Source organism: Leuresthes tenuis, unplaced genomic scaffold (assembly GCF_036924035.1).
Source record: "Leuresthes tenuis unplaced genomic scaffold, fLeuTen1.0.hap1 SCAF_4, whole genome shotgun sequence".
NCBI classification, from domain to species: domain Eukaryota; kingdom Metazoa; phylum Chordata; class Actinopteri; order Atheriniformes; family Atherinopsidae; genus Leuresthes; species Leuresthes tenuis.
The window spans coordinates 10,573,443-10,600,261 of NW_027325358.1; the positions used below are offsets into that span (position 1 = coordinate 10,573,443).

General features: G+C 39.4%; 2 protein-coding genes across 12 annotated transcripts in view; one reads left to right on the plus strand and one right to left on the minus strand.

The window, feature by feature from the left end:
- Positions 1-18,809, minus strand: part of micu3a (mitochondrial calcium uptake family, member 3a) — a 43,190-nt gene extending 24,381 nt beyond the window's left edge. For 3 of the 11 annotated variants that reach the window (XR_011915362.1, XM_072384542.1, XM_072384538.1), the window contains exons 1-2: positions 6,863-7,221; positions 589-736 (exon numbers count right to left, since the gene is read on the minus strand). Coding sequence is in view for 7 of the 11 variants with exons in the window: in XM_072384542.1 (XP_072240643.1) it covers positions 589-736; positions 6,863-7,126 (412 nt within the window). In the remaining 4 variants the exon portion in view is untranslated. Of the gene's footprint in view, positions 1-588; positions 737-6,862; positions 7,226-11,719; positions 11,957-17,385; positions 17,526-18,691 lie in introns of those variants that run through there. The other 8 variants (XR_011915364.1, XM_072384537.1, XM_072384541.1 and 5 more) reach the window with 7 other exon arrangements.
- Positions 11,068-14,534, plus strand: LOC140305606 (fibroblast growth factor 20-like). The gene is made up of 3 exons (XM_072384544.1): positions 11,068-12,209; positions 13,029-13,132; positions 13,302-14,534. The coding sequence occupies exons 1-3, from the start codon at positions 11,876-11,878 to the stop codon at positions 13,545-13,547; spliced, it is 684 nt and encodes a 227-aa protein (XP_072240645.1). The 5' UTR covers positions 11,068-11,875; the 3' UTR covers positions 13,548-14,534.
- Positions 18,810-26,819: the final 8,010 nt, after the last annotated feature.

Consider the following 26,819-nt stretch of genomic DNA (forward strand, 5'->3'; position numbering starts at 1 on the left):
CCGTCAAATTTTTTCTAAATTCAACTAAGTTGGTCTGTGAAGTCACTGAAAATCATTTCTCTGGACTTGTGTCAGTTGAATAAAGATTCAAATGAATTAACAAAAGATTCAAGTTTTTAAATCAGTATTTTAAAAGTTAAACCAGAAGAAACTTGTAATTTTTGGAAAAATGAGGACATGAATCTGGCCTTTTAACTGCCTGGATTTACAATCTTCTTCTGTTCTTGACAAAAGGATGCAATCAGCCCTAAATGTTTCCTCCAATTTCCAACCATTGTTTTTGGCAGTTTATGCAGTTTACTGCCCTGAAAGCTCTGCTTTGAGGCATGGCTCTAACAGACAAACCAAGATTAGTATATCTGCGATGATGCTGCACAGAAAACTTTGAAATGACACAAATTAATACAAAGGTTGGGCTAACTGTAAGTGGAATTAAAGCTTCGTTCAGAAAATTTATTTTCTTTTATCCTAAAACAAATATGGGCCATACGACACATGAATAACATGTATAAAAACCTTTGTATCCAAGGCCCTCAGAAAGAAATTTGAACAAAACTGCAAAAGCTTACCTCTATGACTGATACTTACTTCTTGGTTCGCTCATGGTAACCGACTCGATGAAGTTCTGCGGAGTCATGTACAGCTGTCCATCATACTCCACAGAGCTGAACATGCGGAAACGATATTCATGAGAAGACATGTACACATCTCCATCCTCAAAGTCAAATGGACGTGCCTGGAGACAAGAATCCAAAACACAAAACAGAACAGACAGTTAGCCTGTGGCCCGCGTGATGAATAGGCCATCAGTCAGGATGTAAGCAAAAGTAATACCAAATTTTTATAAGGTGGTTATCTAAATATTATAACACCACTGATCTTCAGAATATAACCATTAGTTCTGTGAAAAGTATCCCAGATTATGACTGTGTGTAAGCAAAAACTTTTATTATCCAACCATCAGATTTGACTTTCCGAACACAAAACCACATGCAGTTTTGGTACATTTATTTCCCACAGCGGTCATGCTTTGAATGTGACTTCCACAGCTGTACTGCGTCTCATGCGGACAGCAGAATCCAAGCTGCGTGGCGCCTCCTCATTGCTTTTGAACTCCTATATAATGAGAATATCCATCTATTCTTGGCATCAACTCTCTCCATTTAGCTCTCTGAGATTATAAATAGAGTCAACACCTCTGGCGCAGGGAAACAGAAGAACAGGGGCTAACACAAATGCACAAAGACACACACCAACACTACTTTCTACTTGATTAGCCTTCCTCTCTCCCTCTCTGTGAGGAGCCAGGATTTCAACTTGATTAGTTGCAGTGAATGAGTGCTGCTGTACCAACAGATTGTGCTGCATGAAGCTGTGTAATTAGCAGAGAGGTTTCCAAATTTAAACCTGTTTGGCTGCAGGCCCCAGCTCACAGAGGTTCCTGCTCAGCTCAGCGAACATGCTAATGAGCACGCAAGTTCATTGATAAAGCTTTGATGCTCCCTTTACCGAGGGAGCTCTGGCAGGCACGGATGGGAGATGAATGCTTAGGTTTCATGGGAATGCGCTGTAATCAAGCTGAAGAGCATTCACACCCATGGGTTTGACTCTCACTAATGAATGAAGTTTGTAAAGTTCTGCAAAGACGGCAAGGTTCACATAGGACGCAGCGCGAAAAGATATAAAAAGTATTTAATTCCCTTAGAACAAAGAATTATTTAATGGCAGGGAGTATCAAGTGGAGTCTGTGCAGTACACTGTGTTCTTGTGTAGTTGTCATGTATCCACAACTGGACTGGTTCTGTTGCCTTGCCTTGGTTCTCTGCACAGCAGATGCTCCAGGTGTTTTCCCCTTAGACAATCTGGTGTTTTCTCTCCGCAGCTGCAGCTTTTTTAACCTTTTTTAAACCCTCCACTTAACTTGAGCTATTTCAGTTCAGTTAATAAATTTAGCTGGCTAATATCCAAGCAATCATAAATCAGTTCTTAAACCTGAGCTCTCAGAAATTGCAGTTCATTTACATGGTTGCTGAGCAACATAAGCTAGACATTAGCATTTTTTTTTGGTTACCCCTCTTCAATCAGATGCTGATACTGGGCTGGCACAAGAGCCATTTCAGTGCTAGTTATACTTTAGAGCATCCAAAGAACTGGTCAAGTTTTCCACAGCCAGAGAACCACCACAAAGCTATGTCATTACATCACTTTAAACACTTTCCAATATGTTGTTTAAACATCCTTCCACTGTATTCTGAACCCCTGTAGAGGACCACAGAGCAGGGATACAGTTTACCGACACAAATCGCAGTGTTTGTCCCATTTCAAGGGCCAATTGAACGCCATTTTAGTTTCTATACACAATTGTAAACAACAGTCATGTTTGTGAACACTCTTGTAAATCCAACTGGCATTCCCAAACTCAGACCAGTATTTACGAACACTGCTACTAACATGATTTCTCCACATTGATTTAAGCAGAATCTGCAAACATCAGCTGGTGTTATTAAAACACCCAACAATGGATGTAAATGTAGCTGCAAATGCTGCTTATAAATTCAGTTTCAAAATGATAATAGCAAATGCCGCTCAGTGGGACGCATTGGAGAACAATGACAAAGGAAGATGAGAACAGCCAGATGAGCTTCCGCTAATTTTCCACTCCATGTTGATGTCATAGCTCAGTTTTTAATAGTTCTCTCTTAAATTATGCAGATTACACACTACACTGGGTTTTTAAACATCTTAGTCACAAATTAGTTTGTCTTCTTGGTCACCATGTCCCCAAACCGAGTGCCTGATAAAAGTGATGCTTTACCGTGGACCAGCAAAAAATTGGTACACTGCAGCACATGTTTTCCTGACCCGGTGCAGGTGCTTTGGTGGTTGAAAGCAAAAGAAAGTATTCAAAATTAGGGCAAATAGGTCTATTTAGTGCTGTCTGGGTCTGGAAATCACTGGCAGTGCACTCAGAGCAGCTTTTTGCCTTAGTTTCACGAAATAACCATTCAACTAACTTAAGGATGGTGCCTGTGCAGTGAATTCAGTTGAAGTTACATGCAGAATAACCAAATACAGAGAAAGTTAGAGGAAACAGAATATCTTAATATCTTAATATATTTTCGCATATAGTTCACAGTATCGCAGCACCGGATACACTTCAGTCACTAACTTGATTTCACACCTGTGCATTTATACCAGGACAAGGACAGAGGTCCAATTAAATGGCCGCATCAAGCTGTAACTGCATCTCAACTCAACTGTGTATGTGCGGTTTGTGTAATATAGGCCCTTGTCCTCGAGAAGTCTGCTGCCCTTGCAATCAAGTTTCCAAAACCTTTTCTTGTTTCTTTCTCCCGTTTTCAAGTACATTAATTCTCACATCATTGTTCTTTATCCCTTGAGCTGAGTTCTTCAATTGCTTCCCTTTTCATAGGAGAAGTACAAGTCTTTACTAAGTCACAGATGGCTGTTACCCATCCCATTTAGAACTATACTATTCCTGTAAGGAATGGGAACTGTGCTGGGTGAGAAAGACACATTTTTTCATAAGGCACATTTACAGCAACTACTGTTGGTCAAAATGTTGTAGATTCAAAGTAGCAAACACCATTAATCAATATTAATAAAATGGAAAAGCTTTAGAAAATTAAAATAAACCCTACAAAATAGTGTAGGCAAAATAAAAAATCTCTCATAACAAACAGTGACCTCCACAACAAATGCAGATCAGAGATGAAGCTCAACAAACTTTCAACTTTAACCTATTCTAAACAAGATTGTAATAAACTCCTTCAGTAATTAGATTTGTATTGTTGCTCAAAATGTGTTGTCGAAGTAATGAAATAACTCAAAGAAAAGTTCAAAGAAATTTTCAGTGGGTTCACTGACCGATCTCATGAGAAAATATAAAGAAACTTAAATGTTGACGTCAGCAACAGACTGGACATAGTTAGGAAACAGGTAAGGGTGTCAGCATTGGGTATAAAAGGAGTCAAACGCTAAGTCTTTCCAAGCTCTATTGATGTGTGGGGACTTAGGCACATTTACAGCAACTACTGTTGGTCAAAATGTTGTAGATTCAAAGTAGCGATCACCATTAATCAATATTAATAAAATTGAAAAGCTTTAGAAATTTTTTTTTTAAAAACCTACAAAATAACAACAAAGGTAAGAAAAAAAATCAACAAATAACTTTCATACTTCCTTGAAAGCCAAAAAAAAGAGTGTTTGAAGAGGGGACTTAAAAACGGGGGCAATAGGTTCCATAATTTAGGGGCTTTGACTGCAAAGGCTCCCATGTATACCAGTCTTAACAATCGGTAGATCTGCTTGAGTTGGAATACTTTGAAAACGTCTGAAAGATCTAAAGAAGGTAACCTATTGAGTGATTATCAATACCACGCAGAAACACATTCCTGTGCCAATCCTATAATAATTCTTAATGTATAGTTGTGAACAATAGAATAAAATCATAAAACATAAATGTGAAAAATGTACAACAATGTCCAGATGGTATAGCATAAAAAATAATGTTTTCAGTGCATTAATGGCAGGTATGAAAAGTTTCCCAGCATGCTTGGGGGACTTATGGACATATCACTGGCACTGACTGTATGTGCCACTATTGACAGTCTTTTGCAGTTGTCCTGGTAAAATTGTGTCTTTCTTTGTATCTTGTTTTAACATATGTTAGGAAGATTTAACCTAAGCAGATTATGTGGAAGTAGGGCAAGAACAAAATAGAGAAGTTTGAACCATTTCTTACCTTGATCAACATGAGGAAAGTGAGATTATTAGCACGTGATGGACAAGCTTAGAACACTGACAGGACTCTGGGAATATTGGGAACGCAGTATTGTGATTCACCAACATGGCTGTGAGAACATATTACAGACTCCAACGCCTCTCTACTCTGTCTGCTCAACTTTACCGGCAGACAGAGACTGCAGACAGAGTAGTATGAGTAAAGGAGGAAGGATTTTAGTGCTTGTTAAGAACTGATGGTGTAATCCTGGATATATGACAGTGATGGAGCATCTATGCAACCCAGATATTGAACTGTTGGCTGCAAGTTTCCCTCCGAGTTGTCTACAGAGAGCTGAGTTGTTACCAAGCAACAAACATATACAAACACAACATCCAAATGACAATTTCTGGAGATTTCAACCATACCTGCTACATTTCCAACTTTCCAATAATGTATTTTTTTTGTATTTATTAATCTATTTTTCCTAAATAATTTGTGTGGCAACAATATAATTTACTTTTAGAGCTTAATAAAGTATCAATCAATTAAATGCAGAATATTCTGATTAAAAAAGCATCACCTTCACTGATTAAATATCAAGTCATGACATTTATATCAGTGTACTGATGAGCCTGATGAAAATTATTCCAAGCTTAAAAGAATATTTCATTAAGATTTTGTCACTTTATTTTGGCTAAAAAAATAGGGAGGATAACCAACAGAATGTCAACGACCAAATATTATTTCACAAACCAATAGATGCTGTCATTGTGCTCATGTCTACTTTGAAAGAAAATTATTTTATTTTGTCGCACTTTACACATTTTATGCATTTCAGTCTAATGCTTCCACACTTTGCTGTCTGCTTTACAAATGAGCATTGCAAGCTTCGAGAGCCATTTTTAAATGATAAGCATTCCACTGCTTGAGGGAGTGGTGCTTAAATAAATTATCAGTCTGAGCCATTATAATCATAAACACCTTGACTCAGGTGTTTATGACTTGGAGGGAGCCAATGAGTTGTTGAGTACATGTGTGCCTGGAAATAAACTGTACTATGTAATAAATCCCTGTTTGCCACTGGAACAGAGGGCATTTTTTTGCATGTTTCAAAACATTCAAGCAACTGTAATCAGTACACGTCTGGTGTGGTGTGCATGCATTCTCGTGACCTCCTGGCCATGAGGCAAATGCAGTTGGACTTGTTGCAAGTGCATTCAAACACAATCTGCACAAACACAGCAGCTTGCATGTAAATGGTGTAAAACAAACAGTTTGGAAACCTACATAAGATTTAGAAATTAAAAAGTTGTAAATAGAATGCTTTTTTTTACATTTCACACAAAAAGATCAGAGAGAAAGTTTACAGAACACATAATGCATGTTCCACACAGATATTCATAGTTGATTTTAATGGTTAACAGCAAACCTGCCTGTCGGATAACGTTGATCATAGCAACTGATGCAAAGTGAGTTAAAGTAAATCAACATTTTCACCAGTTGAGCCACTTCTCATTTATGAAGTCATAGTGATCACTGACACCGTACTTGATAAATAAGATGACATGAACAGCATCATTTACTGTATACAGACAAGAATGAATACATGCGTTTTTCAAATAAAAATAGACATGTGTCCTATATTTCAGTTACTACATATTTCAGATGGACAGATGTGTGCAGCTGTGCAGTCTGAGCTGTCCCTGCACACATCTGTCTGAGTGACAGCGGGTGTCCATTTCAGCACCAGCGAGAGCGGAAAGCGCCATCCCTGCATCTGCGCGCGCACACCGTCCCGCAGCCAGACAGTGAGCAAACTGTTTCCACAGGGCGTGCTGGAAACGAGTGGCACAGTTTTTCCGCACGGGAGAAAAACAAAACAAAAAAAAAACTGCCAGCCACAGCTTGGCTACAGAAGAGACGTGGGCTCTCCTATGTTGGTCTAATTTTGGTGAAGAAATGTGACAAAAACTCAGTGCTATCTGCCTTTTTTTTTTCTCAGGTGTCCGTCGTTTTCTCTACAGAGGCCCCTATGTCAACAAGAAACATTCTTGGCCAATGATACACCTCTTACGTGTCACTAAAGCAAGGCAGCTTTTCATGTTAGCCACTCACCTTCTCCTTGGCTTCAACAGTCGGGATGGACGGAAGCAAGCCGTTGATGCTGTGCCTCCTCATCCTTTTCCTGCCTGTACCGCTCGTCATGTCATTGTAGAAGTAAAGAGCCACGGCGCCTCCCGCTGCAACGCACATCCCTACTGCCAGACACTTCCGTCTCCTCGCTCCATGCACCGCCTGACCACCGATCAGTTCGCTTCTAGTCGCCGACCACAGGTTTAGCTTTCCGGCCAGTGTTGCCACTCTGCGGAAAGCGGCCATTGCTGCCGTTGGTGCTGCTGCTGTGCTGCTGTGATTGTAAGTTTAAGGGCAGCTCAAAACTATCGCGTTTTAACCGATTTCATCGCGAGATGTGCGGCCAGCCACACTGTTAGTGGTGATTCTGAGAGCAAAGTCCCTCAGAGGGAAGATGTGTTGTTTTACCAAGAGAAAGTGAGTGATTAATCTGACTCACAACTATAACCACATTACGTTGAACATAAACGTGAGTGAGCTAAACTGACCCGTTGTTTTTTTTTTTGGAAACGATTTGGACTTTAAGCAAAAACACTGTTAAACATACAACACAAACACAGAGATGTAACAGTTTAAAACTGAAGATAAGAACAGGGAAGACACAAGACTAGAAAAGTTGTGTAGGCTAGTGTAGTTAAGATGTCTCATAGATGGAAACAGGTCAGTAAACTGACAAAAGGTCTTTCAGAAGTAATGGTGGGTGTCGAATACTCTGTGAAAGACACTGTGGGTAAACAGATAAAAAATGTAAGAGTCATGTTCACGTTCGTGATTTGGACAAATGATTTGGCCATTTCTTAATCTGCCTGCATGGTAACCTCTAAAAACATCTTTAGAAGAAGAAGAGGTGGTGAAACACGGTGATAAACATGCCCGTCCTACTTTTCCAAATCATGTTCCTCTGGTCAAATTCAAAATGAGAATATCTAACATTTAATTTGTAGTCTCGATACCATTGCCCATTAATCACATTTTCTAAATCATTTAAAATTATTTGCATTTTGTTCGTATTTATAATCTACACAGTGTACTTTGTTGGAAATGCTGAAATGGAGTTATTTCACAAGACCTGTTGCCACTGATTTTCAGCCCAGTTCTTGTGTCTTTTGGCATACCTCAGCCTGTGTCCCATCCTTAAGAATCTTGACAGCTGACGTTCTATTTTCTGATTAGGCTTTGGCTTTGGTCAACAGTAGATTGATCAATTTAAGGTCCAGATGCATCTCTCAGGTCCTATATCAGATCTTTGCTGGATATTTTTCTTTATTTTCTAAAGATATTATTTACAGATGCTGTTTGTCTGTGGTAGATAGTTTCTTATGCATCTGTTTATTTTTTTCTCAGAGAAACAAGTATTAGGCTAACTGCTCTCAGTAAATCATCTTGTTGGAGCAAAAATACTACTTTTTAGTCTGTGAAACCAACATCTTTGGTCGATGTAATTAAAGAAATGGTAATAAACTTTGTGTCTTTGTGGCAGACTGCTTGGCCCTTTGTTAAGTTGTTATATGTTGACACAACAATGGCTCACTTCTTGAGTTAGGTGCCTTTTTTAAGTTTGAATGATTAGGTCATTGTTAAGTGGCTTAACAAAAAAACAAAAGATATTCTTATGAAAGACTGCAATGACCAAAGAAAAGCTGTAAAAGTCCTTCAGAAATACACATGAAAAATAAAATACACACACATTGTCAAAAATTAAACCTTAAACTCACAGCAAAGCAACTTCTGTTTATGATATATCTGATATCTTACAAGAGCTGAATATAAGTACATGCTGGGGTTAACATGACCTCCGTCTCAGTTTACATGGGGGAAATTATGACCAGCCAATGAGTTCAACATTTGTCAGTCTTCACTTTTCATTGAAGGTCAGTGTGGTATCAGATTTCCACTGGTAAGTGAGGATCAAAGCAGCCAATGGGGAGAAGATATCAAACAAATATCAAAGATGAACACTTCATTTAAGTCTTCACTTGTGGGACTAATGCTAACCTGATGGGGCTTTTCTGATGACTTTGATGCTGAGAGAATAAAGGGGAGAATCCTAAAGGATGGGCCTGTCACCTGTTCACACATGAAGCAAAGTGGATCACTCTACTGTTCAGTTGAAAACAGATCAAACAATTACTATCAAAACCTCTTGGTTGAATTAAACTATTTAAAGGTTGAGTATGGTGATTAAACCCTTCATTTGTTTCTTTGGTTTCTATTTTGCTCATAACCCGAAGTATATCACAGTAGCATGGTTACTGTAATAATGGCATTTTCTGAATGATACAGTGTAAAAGCTAATGTGAAATTAGGATCTATGGAAGACGCTGAGTGGCTACAGCTAACATTTTGATGTGTTAGGACATTTTAGGGAAAATGAAAGTTATATTAGAATGTAATCGCAGATCCTTTTATGTGTATTTAAATGGTTAAATTAACGTCTCATTTCAATAGGGGCCCTCTGAATTCTACCGATGAGGAGGACCCCTGGAGTTTCCCAGACCCCAGTTTGGAGACCACTTGCATTAATAACCTCTAGGCTACTTTTCCCAGTTATTCCATTACCCAGGCATTCGATTATAAACTGGGATTTCTTTGTGTGTGTTTATGGGTGGGGGCGGGGGTATAACCCCGAGGGTCCCCACCTCATCATCATCATCATCATCACCCTCCTCCTCATGCTGTGGCCGCTACATGCTTGACTTCCCTCTGAGGCCACGAGAGCAGAAAACAGAAACTATAATTTAAAGCAAATCACGTGATCCTGGGAGCTGCTCACTTTGTGAGTGAGTGTGAGGATGTGGCGTTGACGTCTTCATTGAGACCAGGTCGATATTCAATACATCTGATCTGCCCGAGGCGATTCCGATCGATCCAATCTCTTTTAAAAAAGTTCTTTGTGTGTGTTGGTCAAATAATACAAATGAACCGAGAGGAAGATGGAGAAGGCCTCACGCCGGTTCAGTTCAGTTTGTCTGCCAAGCATACGCGTGCACAGGCCGCGTGCGCAAACACGTCGAGGCATATTAGATTTACGAATGTCTTTTTGTCATGATACAGAAATCGACGCACGTACATGTGACCACACGCGCGCGTACACACACCTCTGCACTTGCAACTCATTTATCAACGGGACTCCCAGGAGAGGGATGGTGGGGGAGCTGTGTGGGCGCGTGTGCTTGTGCACACGAGAGTGTATCTGTATAGCTGGCAAAATCAATGCCATATAGGGACCCCGTGCCCCAGGTTCTGATAAAACCACAGCCTTAATCAGACACATATAGTTTGGCTTAATTCCCACAGTCAAGCATGAATGAACAGTAAAAAGACAAACATATATGAATGCTACAAGTCTTCATATTTGGAGAGACGTGTTATTTTGAGTGATAATGCATAGTCCTTTATACGGACCTACGATCTTGTAATGCTCTCTTAACATCTCTTATTAGTCGGATAATCAAACACACAATTTTTTCATGCAGTCCTATGTCAGTTTTGTTTGCTTCATACTGCTTTACTTGCATGTAAGTTGCCAATATCTGGGCTGCATTCAAAATATGGGTATGTGTATCAAAGTCAGTTATTTACAAAAATAAAAAAGCCCCACATACACTTTTTTTCCCTGAAGTCCTTCAAGTGTCACGTGTCGGGGTATTTTCTAAGTTTGCAGTTCAAACAGGTATATTCTGGTTGTTATTACCTGATCCCCTTACAAGATCCCTGCGCTTTGAAGCCCCAGTGTCTTTGATTCGTCTTTTAAGACCACAATTAAGGATATATGGGCTCCTGCGCTGTTCAAAGCATCATGGAAAGATCAATGAGGGGATTGACAGTCAAGTGATGTCGTTTGCACAGGTGTGTGTGGGTGCATGTGTACGATTGTGTGTGTAGACAAGAGCCAGTGTTTGTGTCTGTGCGGGCGCTGTAAAACGTGCGGCTGAGTTACATAAAACGGGAGCAATAAATCAACAGCCGGGTGCGAAAATTACGCAAATGGGGGCTTTCCTCTGTTTCTCGCTGCACCTGAGTCATTTCGAAATTGGGCCATGGGGTTGTAAAGTGTTTAGAATGGTGGCGATGCCACTTTCCTGCTGTTTGACAAATACTATACACTTTTTTTCTCTCCACGTTTGTTTATTCCACCGACAAGTTGCTGAGTTGCGCACTGCCTTCGCGACCCTCAGACGAGCTCGCTGTTAATCTATTTGCATTGCTAAAGTGCCCAAGAGCGCTGTAATTCTGAGTCTATTTGAGCATCGGTGCAGCAGTTGTGTAGCTACAGGGGGAGTGCGGGAAAATAAGCCTGTGAGGCTAATTTTTACTAGTAGTTTTAATTTCGTCTTTAAGTCCCTGCGCTCTCTGCGCTGAGACTGAACATCAAAGGTGAGACTGCAGAGCAACGAGCGGAGGGATGAAGGGGAGCAGAACTGAGCCATAAAAGGAGGGGATTGGGGCGCATTTGCATAAAAAGCCAACTCGGGGTGACTATGAAGCAATGCGTTATATGCTTGTGGAGTGAGGTGCAGTTGTCTTTACACTGCTGCTGCTGCTACTGGAGCGGTGAACGCAGAGTTCAGCAGAATTAAAGGGTTGAAGTTAATTTAACAGCAGTTAGCCGAGAGGAAACCCTGATCGGAGCAAAGGGGGAGTATCCCGAGGTGAGGAGGAGATAAAGAGAGCGGACAGGGAGAGAAGAGAGAGGGATAAATAGAAGAGGGGAGGAGAGGAGAGGAGAGGAAAGGAGACGGACTGCTACAGACGGGGATACAGCGCACATACATCAAAATAACGCAGGAGTTTAATGGCAATTAGATGGCAATCTAATTAATGGTGCACCATACTCACTCTCTGGGGATTTTGTCTGCTCGCACATTCAACTTTTCTTTTCGATCGCTTCACGGGCTCACCCTCGCTTCGCTCATTCAGAGGCTCTTTGCTCATCACTTGGACCTCTACTTGGATCTTCTGTGCTGTAAAACAGGATCGGGTGTCTAATCTGTGATGGGGGCAGCGGCAGAGGTTGGGAGCTTCGCCAACGGATTTTTGGACAGCTTTGGTGCCGCGGGTGCCGCTCCGGTTCCCGTAGGGTCACATTTTGTTCTCACTCCAGCCGGGGCTGTAGACTACAACTCCGCAACGGGGCTGATGATGGGAGGACAGGGGCAGCAGCAGGAGCACCTGGTGTCCGCAGAGAGGCTGTCCAGAAGCCTGGCGGACCTCAGCCATCTGAAAGGGATTCTGAGGCGGAGGCAGCTTTACTGCAGGACCGGCTTCCACCTGGAGATCCATCCTGACGGCACCGTGCAGGGCACCAGGAAAGACCACAGCAGATTTGGTACAGACCCATTCACAATTAGTGTATTAATATGAGTGTTAGCCTTGTAATAGTTGCACTTATATCTTGGAGGAAGAGGTTCTGGCAAATACGCCTACAGTGAACCCAAAACGAGAGAAAACTCAATGTTATCTAGAGGTCAATCAATTATTTCAAAGTAATTCAAGACAAAAAGTGAAAAAAAGTAAGTCGAGGAATTCTTACGCACAGTAAATATCTGCATCACTCCCATCCCTTGCAGTACACTCAATGCAACCATGATGACAATCATAACCACTCAAGCCATATGGCTCTCATGAAGGCTGCTGCTGCATTGACACTTTAGCGCAAAATCATACAAGTAATTTATTTAAATTTAAATCTTCCCAGATGGAGAGTTATTTTTTATATACTATTTCAGTTATATTAATGAAAATTTCATGTTTGCACCGATCTACATTTCCTCTTTAAGATTATATTGGAAGCTTCTACCAGTTTAAATCATGTGTCTCAAGGTACACAGCCCCAGCTTGTGGCACATCAAAAGTAGACTAGAGATTCTTTATAGTACTGCAGCTTGCACGCTGTAGCACTTCTTGTTCTCGATTCAATCCATTTAAGGTTTTGGTGGCAACTTTATGCTGCAGAGCATTCCAGTCTTGATTGTTAGAGTCTCCTGGTCATTATGTGGAATTGTACTTTGCTGTTATTGACTGCAGTACAGTTTGCGTTGAAATTAGCAGTGGAAGTAATTTAGAAAATACAAATTCAGTATCAAATCTAACATTTAAAGCGTTTAAAGTATTTTTCGATTAAATGTGATGAAATGTGTGTGTGCAGGTATTCTGGAGTTCATCAGTCTTGCTGTGGGACTGGTCAGCATCAGAGGGGTGGACAGTGGCCTTTACCTTGCCATGGACAGCAAGGGAGAATTGTACGGATCGGTAAGGATACCCTGAACGAACATCCAACATACATATGTTTTAACAGTGTATACATTTGAAACTGATGTAAGCTTTTTTATGACTGATTTAGTCTCACAGCCAGTAGGTGGCACTTTGTGCACCACAAATCTAACATTTCTTTATCTGCTTGTCTTACTTTTTTTTGTAGGAGAAGCTCTCAGCAGAATGTGTTTTCAGGGAGCAATTTGAGGAAAATTGGTATAACACCTATTCTTCAAACATCTATCGGCATGGCGAGAAAGGGGCATTTTATTTTGTGGCACTGAACAAAGATGGGACGTCCCGGGATGGAACAAGATCAAGGCGGCATCAGAGGTTCACTCATTTCCTACCGAGGCCTGTAGACCCAGATAGAGTCCCAGACCTGTACAGAGACATATTGGGCCAGAGCTGAGAGCAAAGGAGTAATACCTTGACTCTGTCAAAGCTGGTCTGAGCTAAAAGGCAAATCAAGTGCACCTAATCTCATCCCTTTTTTTAAAGGGGGGTGGAAGATCTTGTTTATTTGGACAAAACAAGATCACAGAAATTGCACCAACCAAGTCAACACTCTGCACCTCTGGAATGGAGAAAGGAGTTGAAAGCAGACAGGTCTGGGAGTTTGAACAGTGCCAGGAATCATTTGTGGAAGACATGAAGAGACCATCAGAGAAACAGAGACTTTGGGCTTCAAATATTCCCCCCTTGGTGGCCTATGCAAAGGCCCTGGTGGCCAAATGGATGATCTGGATTTCCTTTAAGTATTAACTAAAGATACCCAAATACATGGTGGTCCAGACTGCATGTTCAAAGGGACACATAAGGACTTGATAGCTGAGATTAACCCCTGGCTGCTATAGCTTTTTTACTGCTGTGGCCTCTCAGTCTTGTCTGTAAAATTGCTACAGTGTCAGTATGCCTTTTTATTTCACTCAAACATTATGGAGGCTGCTAAGTAAACAGTTAACTAAACTGCATATTCCACTAAAATGTGTGGCTGGTTTACATAGAAAAAGGTAGTTTCATGCACTGGAAAGCAGCCGTGCTTGTTTTGGGAAACAGCTCTTATAAGAAAACAGATGCTGCTCAGAGATTGTGACTCTTCTGCAAAGTATACGAGGAAGAAGAAGATAAGGACAGGTCTAATGGAGTTTCTTAATTACTTCTATTGTGGTCTCCTGTGGTGGATTACTTTGTGTTCTGTTGAAATGCTAGAGACTCGTTCTGATACCCAGTGAAGGAATTCAGCTGCTGTCCATCTGACTGCAGGCAAAACATAGAGCATGAGACCTGCAAAGACACCTTTACAAACATTTTGACAGATTTTATTCTTATTTATGTTTTCTTTTTCCCAGGGCAAACAATATATTTATTTCATATATTTATTTATTTTAAGAATATATTTTTACAGGTATGAGATAAAATAAAAAACATATCCAGAACAAGCAATGGGATTTTTTTGTGTTTTTATTAAACTGCTGTTTTGTGTGCCCAGAGTCTGATGGAAGGAGGCTTTTTCATGGGTTTAACCTGACCTTGTGTCCACAGAATGATGCTGTTAAATGGCATCGCAACTCTAGGATTTAACTTGCAAAACCAGTCAGTTGGGTTTGTGATGAAACTGGAAACTTTCTAACCACCAGTCCACAGTTCTGAATTATTGTTCTGTCTATTTATCTTTTGGAATCTATTTGAATGTGATTTAGCTGACTTGATTTGCACATGGACAAAATTACATAAGATATTTTAATACTGCTCTTCTAACTCTAATTTGGAGATATAGTAAAAAATCACCCATAACCGTGAAGCCAGCATCCAAATGATTTTTAAAATTTTCTTTGACAAGGTATGTTTGATTCTTTTGAAAGAAAAGGGGTATTTAAGTGGTTTCTGCATGAAACATGCAGAATCTTAATTAAGGGCCACAAACACGGTATCCTAAATGTTCTTATGATACAACATGATTGACCTCAGATATTTGTTGCACACTCCATATGTAAAAATATCTGCTATCACTCAGGTGTTATTCCTCAGACTTAACAAGTCTTCTCCCAAAGCCATTTATAAGAAAACTGTGTTATACAGTCTGACTAGTGCTCTCTGAAGCTCGAGTGTATAACACACTATCTATGTCATGTTTCTGAAAAATCCAAGTACAAACCAATATCTTTTGAAGTTAGGAACATCTTAAAGAGCAATCTGATTTCACAAAAGCTAGATTAGTTCACAGCACAAAATTACGCAACAAAGACTGAATTACAGGTCAATGACCAGGTTTGCTTAACTGATTTTCTTACACAGATGGAGCTTATGTTTCACTAAAAGATGTCTGAGAAATTCACTGTCTCACTAAATGATGATGAATGTATTCACCACAAACACTTATGAGGAGGAAGGAGGGTGATAGGAGGAGTGAATGTATCGACTCCTGTGTTGGAATGCCCAGTGTGAGAATCCCTCAGTGTTATCCATGGTCCTTTCTGTTTTTTCTACTTCACTCTCAAAAACAAAAGTTTAGGGTTAGAACTTAAAGATAGTGTAAATGGTTATGTGTTTGAAATAAAATACATTGTTAGGGTCTACTTTACTCTTAGTGTGTTTTGGGCTCTCGTTAGGTTGCCGTCTGACTGAAAACAGCAGGCACAGTTTCTTTCCATGGATTGTGACACTATATTTTGGATATATGTACCCATGACACGTTTTACTGGTGAGACTGTGCTAAAAGATATAGACAGAGTGATGGGACTAATGGGAAAGGAGGAGAAAAATAACATTAAATCATCTGTTAGAGGAGCCTTGTTTCTTCTGACAGACACTGCAATTAAAGAAGTGACTGGCAGATCCAGAGCTCTGCTGCACTCTTTCATCCTCCCCTTCATGTCTTCTTTGACCTCCTATGCTGTGTTAGTCATCCCTTGGTCTTATACTACCTGATACTAATGTGGACAGATGTCACAGGTGTGAGAGAGGGCAGGGGTAAGAATACTATGTGGCAAAGTGCATGCTGGTAGCCTAATGCTCCCAGCTTCTTTGTCAGGACTTCCCGCCAGGCAGAATAATCCAGCCAAAACAATAAAATATATTGGAAGTAATTTGAAAGAAGGAAGCAAGACAGAGACAGACAAATATGAAACAAAGCAGGTATAAAAATTGTTTTGCAGACAAAATTGAAATTTGAAGACGCAGTGAATAGAACATTTTAAAGAAACTGTGGTCTGATTTAATTATTGAGCTTAAAAACAGTACCTAACAAAACATGTCACCTGTCACTTTCCAGTGTTCCAGTGCTTTCAGCCAATTCACATATTCCTAAACATTTTTTTCCCCCGTGACTGTGGCACTGTAGATATTTACATTTCTTCTTCTCCATCTTGACTTTTAAGTTGGCTGTTGTCAAAACATATAACACCCGTTCCAGACCTTTTAATCATATGATGATCGCTGAAGATGAAAAACTGAAAAGCAAACATCTTCAGTTGCCATTTGAACACCATCTGCTTAACAGATGGTGTGTATTATTCTGTACTGTTTGTAGGAACTAACTAGCTCCTGTGGTTCTGGCTGTTGGCACTTTAAAGAGCAAGAACAGTATCATTCCTGGTGTTGTTGCTTATTGCTCCATAGCTTAGCCTTAGTGTTTTTGCATATTATTTTGTATATAGTCATGAATTTTCTATATAGCACCATCATTCAAATCGGAAGTAGCTTCCATTAGCAACACGGCTAGTTTTAATGAAATTTGCTCGTGACAGTTACTATTCTAGTTGGAGAAAATAGGATTATGTTGCTAAAACATTAAGTTATGCCATAAACCACACGTATATGTACAGTGCAGCAGCTGAAAACTTGATCAGCAAATCAAAATAAACAACACTGATGAAAGACTTACACTTTGATCAAAAGTTGGAGAGCAGCTATTTGTCCTTTAGCTATGACTGAGTCATTTTCAGTGTCTGCATTTTTAGTCCATACGGTCAAAAACGTGATTGTGTTACAATCCATGGTTGTAAACTGTGGGATGACAACATATCCATAGTCTATTAACATATTCATGTAATATTGTAACTGCCTGACCATGTAATTTGCATCATGTAGACATAACCATGTACATTAATTCTAACCCTAATCATGCACTTAAGAAACCTCAGCTGTGGCCTACAGGTAGGTGGAGTTAGACCACCCAACTCCGACCACATCCAAGTTGTAAATCATTTTACTTTACAGGCCACACCCACTAACCCCATCGCACTCACCCAAATCAGTCGAGGTGAATATGGGCAAAGCTTGATGATCCAACCCTTGCTGTTGGAGAGTGGACATGATGAAGTCGGATCTTTTATAGAGATGTAAGATGTTGACAGACGGTACTGACACATCAAAACTTGAGCAGTATCTGTGTAAGGAACAGAGTGAAAAAAACAATGAATCTGCAATAATTTACGCTGTAGACCAATGTTGATGTTTTTCATGAAATCGGGTTGGTTTGTTCCAGAGCAGTTGCTTCTAGTAATTCATGAGAAATCAGGTAAATGCAATACATTGAAAGTAGGGTGAAACTGGAGTAAGTCTTAAGTTATAAGAGCACAGTAACTTTTTAGAATTATGTTAGCACACCTTAAATCCTTTTCGCACGGGATTAGAATTACCTGAAGATGAAGTGCGATTTGGGGATTTGTGGTAACCTTTAATCTATTTTACACAGACTAAGTGCTCTTATAGGATCTGTAGGGTTATCTGAGTACTCAGTGCTTGAACCCCCCATTGTGACACCCAAAGGACCCCTGTGTACTTGGGATGGGAACAAAAAAGGCTCAACAAAGCCTGACCTTACTGAGGGGGAGCTCTGTGCTGTCTGTCAGCCATCAACATTTGACCAATGTTGACGAGACCCCTGAAATAATAGACCTCTGAGATTTGTGCATACAGCTGTATTTCAAATGAAGGGGACATTGTCACGTATGGGTCAGAGCCAGTATACAGGCTCATAAGCTTGGCAACATGCTGCAGATAAGATTACAGTGCATCTCAGTTCATATTGTCCTAGTTACAGAGGAAGGAGCATGGCTACATTGTGTCTGGTTAGGGGATGTTTCAGTGTGTATAATCCTCTGATAGGGGTATACAGTGTAGGATGAGAGGGATCATCAGACAAGCAGCGCCTGAGTACCAGCATGTGGACACCGACTGAGAGTGTGTGTCAGACACTTATCTTAAAACCAGGACAGGCAGAGGTATAAGTTTAAAGTTTGTAAGAAACAGGTGGGTTTCTGAAAAGAAAAATTTAGAAAAAGCCCATGTGGGTTCTTGGTGTTTGGCGGCCCGTCAGGTTACAATCTTCCTTTGAAGTGTGAGTGTGTGTGTGTTTGTTCAGAGGGGGAGGCATGTTTATGTGAGTCAAAGTGACTACATAGATTCATGTCAGCACAACTTCTATGTGTGTGTGTGTGTGTGTGTATGATCTGTGAATCTGTGTGAAGGTGAGCCAGGGGTTCTCCTGACTAGAGGGCTGTCTGACTGATGTGTGAAGGCCTGTGTGTGTGTTTGTGTGTAGTGCCATACCTCCAACCCCCCTCCTCCTCTCTCTGTCTATCCTCTGTGGGGTTTTCCATTGACTTGTTAGTTAGCTGGATCCAGCAGGTATTGCTCCATGCAGGGATAACCTCAGCAAATGTAAAATAAATGGATAGAAATTTGTGAAATCTCGTCACCTTCTCCTTAAAACTTTTGTCTGTCTAGTACTCCAGAAATGGAAAAATAAGCTTGTTTACATTAATTTGTTACACATTTAGAAATGGTTGTATTTGCTGAAACAATTAAAAATGATCCTATTAAAGACATTTCAGGGAAGACAACACTATTTAAAATTCAAATTTAAAATGTCAAACAAGGAATGAGCAGTGAGCACCTTTTCAGACCACGTCCATTCATGATTTTATGTATCTCAAAGTGAATGTGCTGGTGCAACTAGCAGCCACACAGGTGTTCTTCCTTCAGTCGTCAACACACTCTGAGGGCGTACGCACACTGTCTGTCATCACTTCTCTGGGTGTGAGATTAATGGTTCAGTGAATGAGTCAGCTGTGGTGAATTCAGACAAAAAAACATAAAAGAAAAAAGTGACACATCCTTCCAAAATTCTTAGACATATTAAACAACTATGAACTCATCCAGCTCTTGACTAACAAATGAATTATTCTCTGAAACTAGTGTGTGCATCTTATAAATCTTCACCAATGAATTTGCATTGTGCAACCTAAAGCAGTTTAAACCTGGAGTGAAATATTAGATGCGAATAGAGCATTGACCTATTGCCACCTTTTAAGGTGATTTGGGTCTCTTGTTAGCTGTATATTCATTCACAGACCCCTTCCAAACTGTGCACTAGTACTTCTTATTAACACTTCTATTTAAAGTCACACTAATTATACTTTTACTACTCAACACTCATTCTTTACCACATTCAGCCAAGGTGGACAGTAATTTTCAAAGACCAGATTCAAAAATGAATGTACAGCATTAGTACTGTTCCTACCAGCAGACAAAGTTACAGATGGAGAACTCAGAAAACATTTTGCCACTGCAATAATATGTGGGCCAGCTTGGGATGAAGTGTATACGGACCGCAGGACATTTTCAGGCTTGGTTTTAAGGGAGGAAGCCGTTCTTACGCTTGGGTAAGAACCTTTAGGTGTAAAACTGCGAGGCGGACCCTGATGTGAGGACAAAAACAAATGCAGTGACAAAAAGGTGAAAATCAGCAACAGTAGAGGTCTTCTTGTACATTGCTTATGCCATCCATCCATCTATTCTATACCTGCTTAATCTAATTCGGGGTCTATCCCAGGTACCATCGGGCGAGAGAGGGTACACACTGGACAGGTTGCTAGTCCATCACAGGGCCTGATGGCGTCCAATGTTACATTAAACTGTAACTAACTCAATTTCTTCTTTTTATCTCTTCACAGTCAAAGAGAGGTTTATTCTTGCAGGACCGACTCGTGAGCCTTTACTGTAAACATTTGCACAAGCTTGCACCTGCTGTCAGAGCCCGCCCTGGGAAGTTACTTCTTGTGGAGGATGTAGTATCTAAAAAGCCAGATGAGTTGCTCATGGGTGGAGAGCAAGTGAAATGGAGAATGTATATTGGACTGATGTTGGTAAGTGACCCCTACATTATGAGGTAGATGCAAACAATGCTGACACAAGGGAAAGAAGCAAGCACCCCAACCACTGGCTGTATCATATATAGAAATCATGCTCATTTCATGTCTGTCCCAGTCACACTCCAAGTTGGTGATGATGACATCAGTGATCTGAAGAGGTTGGAGATTGAGATGAAAAGCAGATATGAGTTTGATTGCTGACTGGAGCATGATCAAACTGTATATATTTTTCTCATGCTACATATAAGCTTCATGTCCAAAATTGAGCAGAAAATTTGTGATAATTTCATAAACTTCTGTGAGAACAAATTGCCAATTACACAAATTAATAAAAAAAAAACATTTATGTCTCACGTACAAATAGAGTGTGTAACAAGCACTCCATCTTTATCAATAAGATAATAATTAATCTTTTTAGTGTTTACAGTTCGAACGTGAGGTCAGTCAGTGCAGGTTCAAGCACTTATTGAACGATAACAGATATATTTAAGTTATCTATACTCAGTTAAAATGGCTTGCATACTTTTCTTTTTAAGGCAATAATGTGAAGTACAGATTGTCAGATTATTTCAGAAGACACAGTACAGAGGGAAATCACATCACAGGATAGCAAATAAACCAAGTGTCCTTGATGTGCACCTCCACACCTCCTGTTCTTTTCGCTGTTTCAATGAAAGAGTGTTACCTGACATATTACAGATGAAAGATTCACACTGGTACGCATATTTTCAACCCTGTCATCATAAACATTTGCTGAGCAGAAGGCAGATTTCATGTCAAATACCCATCTAACCACTGCCTTCGACTCAAATCCACAAACCCAAAAACCACAAATTACACAAAACACAGGCCATGCACGAAACTGGGCAAAGGAGGAAAGATTAAAGATTACAAAATCATTTTAAAAAAACTGCATTTTTGAAAATCATGAACATTTTTGTTAGTTAACAGGTGTGGTTAAAGAGTGTTAGGATCTCCAAAGTCAGAGAATATATACAACTATAAAAAGTGATGATCTATTAAGCCATGTAGATATATCAACACACCATAATTGGTATAGAGAGGGTTTGTGAAATCAGTGGTTTATTTATTACTGAAAACAATTTCTACTTTCATTAGTTTAGCTGATTGAATTATGTCCTTTGTACATTTACCCTTCCCACAAAGAGTCATCAAGTGAACAACAAACTCAGGTGAACCTGCATGCGTGACCATGCAAACAGCAAAACAGCAATGGCAGTGTTTTTGATCTTAAGTTTCATGAAATGCACTTCATGGTAAATAGGTCAAGCAGAATAATTACCTCTAAACTTCACAAAACACATGTTCTCTATGAAACTATGAGACTTTAACATATTTTCCTCTTTGCAGGCATGTAATCAGGGGTGGTTTTCTACAGTCACGTCACTTTTCTACTTCCCATTTTAGTCCCAGTTTTTTACTTTATGTATCTGGTCAGGGTTGGGAGTTAAAAGAACATGTTTAGGGGTGATAAACAATGTACAGGGTTAGGTGCTTGTTTGTTTTTTAAATTTCTGGAAAGTGGGAAATGTTCATAAAATCCTATTAAAACTTAAATCTGTAATTTGTTAAACTGTTTAAACTTGATCTGACAGAAATTATTTTCAGAGTCCTTAATTAGCGACTTCTTTGCATTTAGAAAAAAAAAAGTTGTTAGAAAGACATGTTAAGCACTATGTTACATTGCTCTGTCTCTTAATTGCCCTTACTGTTCATTTGGGAGGTGAGGATACTGATTATCACAGTTTTGAAATCTTACTGAATACAAGAATCAGCTGCTCAACAGTTTGCGGTGGTTTTATTGTCCTTCTCATAAAGCACCATACATTTTAAATACGAGACAGATCTGGACTGCAGGATGGCCAATAACATACACTCAGTATATTTTCAAGCTCAGTTGAAACAACAGCTGCTCCCTGTCCCAGTAAACATGCACTGAAGGGGAATCGAATTATTGACCAAAGTATGTCCGACGCTGCATTGATGTGAACTTTATGAGGTAATGTTGAAGACATCCTGCTGCTTTTTAAATTTTCTCTCCGGGAGCTCATTGTACATTAAGTATGGCTGACTTCAATGAACAGACGTCCTTCCCTTGAATGTTGATTTTGTCAGATGAAGCTGCGGTTTTAAAATCAGGTATTTTATTAGAGCAGAGAGACAGTCTGGAAATGCTTTAAGTGACCGCAAGTTTACTGGTTGTCATAATGTGCTGATTTTCAGTTACTATTTAGGATCCGCTTATCTGTCTGACAAAAGAAACAGAAAAACATCTTACACTATTTAATTTCCATGGGAGGTGGGCTCCTTTCAAGTGACATTAAAGTGTTTAACAAATAAAGTTGGGTTGGATGAACACTACCCTGTACAAAAGAATGGCTTAGCAACATGTTGCAATTTCCCATCTTTAACCCAAAAACAAAACATGAATGATAATTCAGTGACCATCCATTCTTTAACACAAACACACTGATGAATTGCTCACGGTCAATTAAGAATCAGAAATGATCCCAACATGAATATATTTCGAATATAATAAGAAGCTGAAGCTACTGAAGGCAGCATGAGAGGTGTCAGCACAGGTGGGAACCAAGAACCTTAGCTATGAAGTGACAGTAATAAACAATGCACCACTGTGACGCCCCAGTAAATGACCAAATATAACATTAATGTTGTCATCTGTTTCCCTTACCTTTTTTTAGGAGTATTGTGAGAATCTGGTGATATTTTAGTCATGTCTATAGAAACAGCAAATTCTAAGAGGTTAACAAGCTTTCTAGCGCCACTGTTATACATCTTTAAAAAAGTAAACACACAAACATCCCTGAGCGACATGTTTGTTTTCCTATGAGCATCCTGCAGCTGGACTTGTGAAGCTTTTCTTAAGTTAGAGTAGAGCTCTGAGGAAAATGTTTATGTGACTGTTATTACATGTTAATAAAGGTGATTTAACATGTGTATTAATTCATAAAAAGTTTACCATATTTACTGTGTTGGTTTAACGTGTTATCAAGCTAACATACAAAGTAAAGCTGATCCTGGTAGCAGTGTCATCAGTTTGGCAGGCATTAAAGGTGCAAGATAAGAGATTAAAAGTCAGTTGGATCGCCAAGTTCTACACTCAATTTTTAGCGTCACATTGTGACCCTTTTAAACACAGTGATAGTCAGGATTAGCACAGTCCCCACTGATCTTTTTGTTATCAACCCATGAGATTAGAATTTGTGTACGCTGCCTGAAAACTAAAAATAACAACTTGTTGTTTGTCTCAACATTTGAACCATCAGTGTTTCCATATTATGTGTGAAGCTTTGAAAATGTAAACTTCAGAACCACACAAATCAAACTTAATTTCGCAAAGTCACTGGAACTAAAATGGCAAACTGAGCAATGGTGGAAATTTAGAGAAAAAAGGGTAGGTTATTGGGAAATTAACAGGAGAATAAAGAAAGGATTAGAAGTAAGACAGCAGACACTTATTCCCCTATGATTCTCCACCCTTGTGGTTTAAAATAATTTATGAAGCTTATGGTTTGCTTACACGTTTGCTCAATGCTATGGATTAATGGAAAATTCCTTTTTGGTGTGGAAACATTCATTAACATACTGGGCACTGAGGGCTGCGGGGAGGTAGGGGAGCTTGAGAAAAAAAGAGAAAACGGTAAAATCCAGACAGAAGGGACGTTTGAGAGAATGAGATGCAGCAGTTAACTATTCATGCAAATGATATGAAGAAGAGGCTGTGACTGTGATTTCAGCACACAACAATGCACATGTAGAATCTATTCTTCTGCATTTTAAATATGTCAGAACATTTATTTGATAGAAATTTTATTGTCATCCCACTGCCCCATTCATGCTGTATTTTGTAAAGGTACACACAGATGGTTTTCAGTTTATTCTGCAAAAACATTTGCTTCTTATGGAAAATCAATTTCCACTACAGTTGCAAAAGACCACAGGACCATTCTAAGTAATAAAAGTTAATGCATCTTGGCTTTATTTGCATGGTTAAGCTAAGCTCTGTTAAAGAAATGTAAAAAAAAAACAGAGGTAAGAAGCGGTAAATCGTATGTGCCAGTTTAAACCTGTGTGCTCCATCTGGAACTGACTTATTGACTGTGTGGGAGACAATCCTGGAGGAAGGGAGTGGATGCGCTTTGCTTTTAAATTTCTGCTGACCAGATTAAAGTTTGCTCAAACAGTTAGCCTTCATCTCTAGAACATTTTCTCTTGCAATAATGATGTGCATTATTAGAAAGAAGAAAGAACTGTCAGCAGACATTACTCTTACCCGTTGTTGCTTGATTGTGTTCACAATGTTCCAAAAATGACCTCCTGAATGGCTTTCATTGATTTGCTACACAAAGAGTCTTTTCTTCTAAAAACTTTTCCTTGATCTTGATTGAAAACATCATGAGATCAAGAATAGATATCAGAATTAACTACAGTTTCAAAGAATAAGTAAAGAAGAACATTAAAATACCCAACACCATAAGCATCTTTTGAGTATGAACAATCCAGTGAAAATATGACTTCACTACCAAGGGCGGCAGTTTAAAAGAATGAAAGAGGGAAGATAGTGACAAATGTAAAATGATGCAGTTTTTACATTCAGCCTTATATCTAGATATTTATCTACATAAATCCCAGTTTTTGGTCTGTATAAGAATAAACTTAGCATCACTTTGCTGCCTTGAAGAACTGTGGGACTGCATCTTTTTTCCTTTTATAGGATCCCAAATCTGTTTTTGATAGTGGCATCTTCTTGACTTCGTTGTGGTGCATGGAGCTATAGTGGGATCATTACTGAGCTGTGAACACCTACTGATATTTAAAGACTGGTGAAAATTGCAATCCTAAATGGGGAAACTGTGAGCTCATTAAATATTTCAAAGCAATTTGCCAAGTAACACGATAACACTTTGTCATTGTTTGAAGGGGATTCGAATAGTATTACAGTACAAACGTCTTCAGGGATGAACACTAACTGGGTGGTAGGGTAAATTAACATATCGTTAACACTTTTAGATCCTTTAACAGAGCAGAAAAACTTTTGAGCTTTTCTGTAGAACAGACTCAGTAAAATTTGAAGCCAACAAACAAACCTTTTGTTCAGTTGCATTAATTTTTCACCAAGACCTTGATGGAACAATCAGACAACTGCAGAAATGTTTCTTAAGAACAACCAAAATATTCTCATTGGGGTTAAGGTCTGTACTCTGAGGTGATGATGTGAAAATCTTATGTTCCCTGAGCCACTATTTTTTACAATCTGAGTCCAAAGAAATGTAATCTTAGAATATGTCTGTGCCATGAGGGACAACCCTGGTCATGCAGTATTTTCAGTTGTTGACCACATGCTTTGACACATAACACTGCTGAACCTTGAACAACAGAATCAACCCCAGCTCATGATGCTGCCCCACAGGCTTGTAGAGTAGATACTAGGCATGATGAGTGCAGCACTTCATCCGCTACTCTTCTTACCATGATGCACTTATCACTCCGGAAAAGAGTAAATCTGGCTTCCACATGACCTTTTTCAATTGCTCCAGCGTCCAATCTTTATGCTTTTTAGCAAATTGAAGCCTTTCTTTTTAATTACCAATCACCAATAAGTGGTTTTCTTAAGGTTACAAAGTGGTTAACTCCCAATACCTTGAGGTTTATTTGTATTATGTGTTTGGAAATCCTCTTAATTTGGCTCTCATTTATTGCTATTAGTTCTATTGGGAATTTTGTTCAATTTGATTTCATCAAATGTTTAAGTGATCTCTGATCATGATCATTCAAGATTTTTGTCCGACCACTACCTCCTCAAAATTTTCGTGTATAATTGTATTCCCAGGTTTTTATAATGCATTGAACAGTGCCTGACCTAGTTTCAGTAGTTTCAACAATCTTTTTAATTGTTGTCTTTGCTTGATGCAGACCAATAATTTGACCCTTGATGAGAACATGTCTTCAGTAAGCTTCTCACTTAATTCGCTTTGGGTTTAAATGACTTGTTGCCAGTTGAAACAAATACATGACTGGTGTATTCTTCGGGAGGCCCTTTCCTATTTGTTCAGTTAAATGTGGAGATGATGAGTTAAGTGATGAGAACTAGCAAGAGAGATCGTATTTCTCCAGTTTTAGCTTCTCTTAATTAACTCCCTGTTAAATCCAGAATAGAATTTAAACTTCTGCTCCTCACATATAAAGCTCTTAATGAGCAAGTGCCATCATATCTTAAAGATCTCATAGTTGGATATTTTCCAAACAGAGCACTTTGATGTCTGGCTGCAGGTTTACTTGTAGTTCCTAGTGTTTCTTAAAGTAGAACAGGAGACAGAGCCTTCAGTTATCAGGCCCCTTTCTTGTGGAACCAGCTGCCAGTAAATGTCCGGGAAGCAGACACTGTCTCTAACTTTAAGATTATACTTAAAACTTTCCTTTTCTATAAAGCTTATAGTTGGTTATGGCTTCAGGTGACCCTGAAACATTCCATAGTTACGTTC

What these genes read in the sequence shown, in the direction of transcription:
- LOC140305606 (XM_072384544.1), top strand. Translation starts at nt 11,876, where the DNA reads ATGGGGGCAGCGGCAGAGGTTGGGAGCTTCGCCAACGGATTTTTGGAC. An exon ending in GAAAGACCACAGCAGATTTG is followed by an intron (nt 12,210 to 13,028) that starts GTACAGACCCAT and finishes GTGTGTGTGCAG; the next exon opens with GTATTCTGGAGTTCATCAGT. An exon ending in AGGGAGAATTGTACGGATCG is followed by an intron (nt 13,133 to 13,301) that starts GTAAGGATACCC and finishes TTTTTTTTGTAG; the next exon opens with GAGAAGCTCTCAGCAGAATG.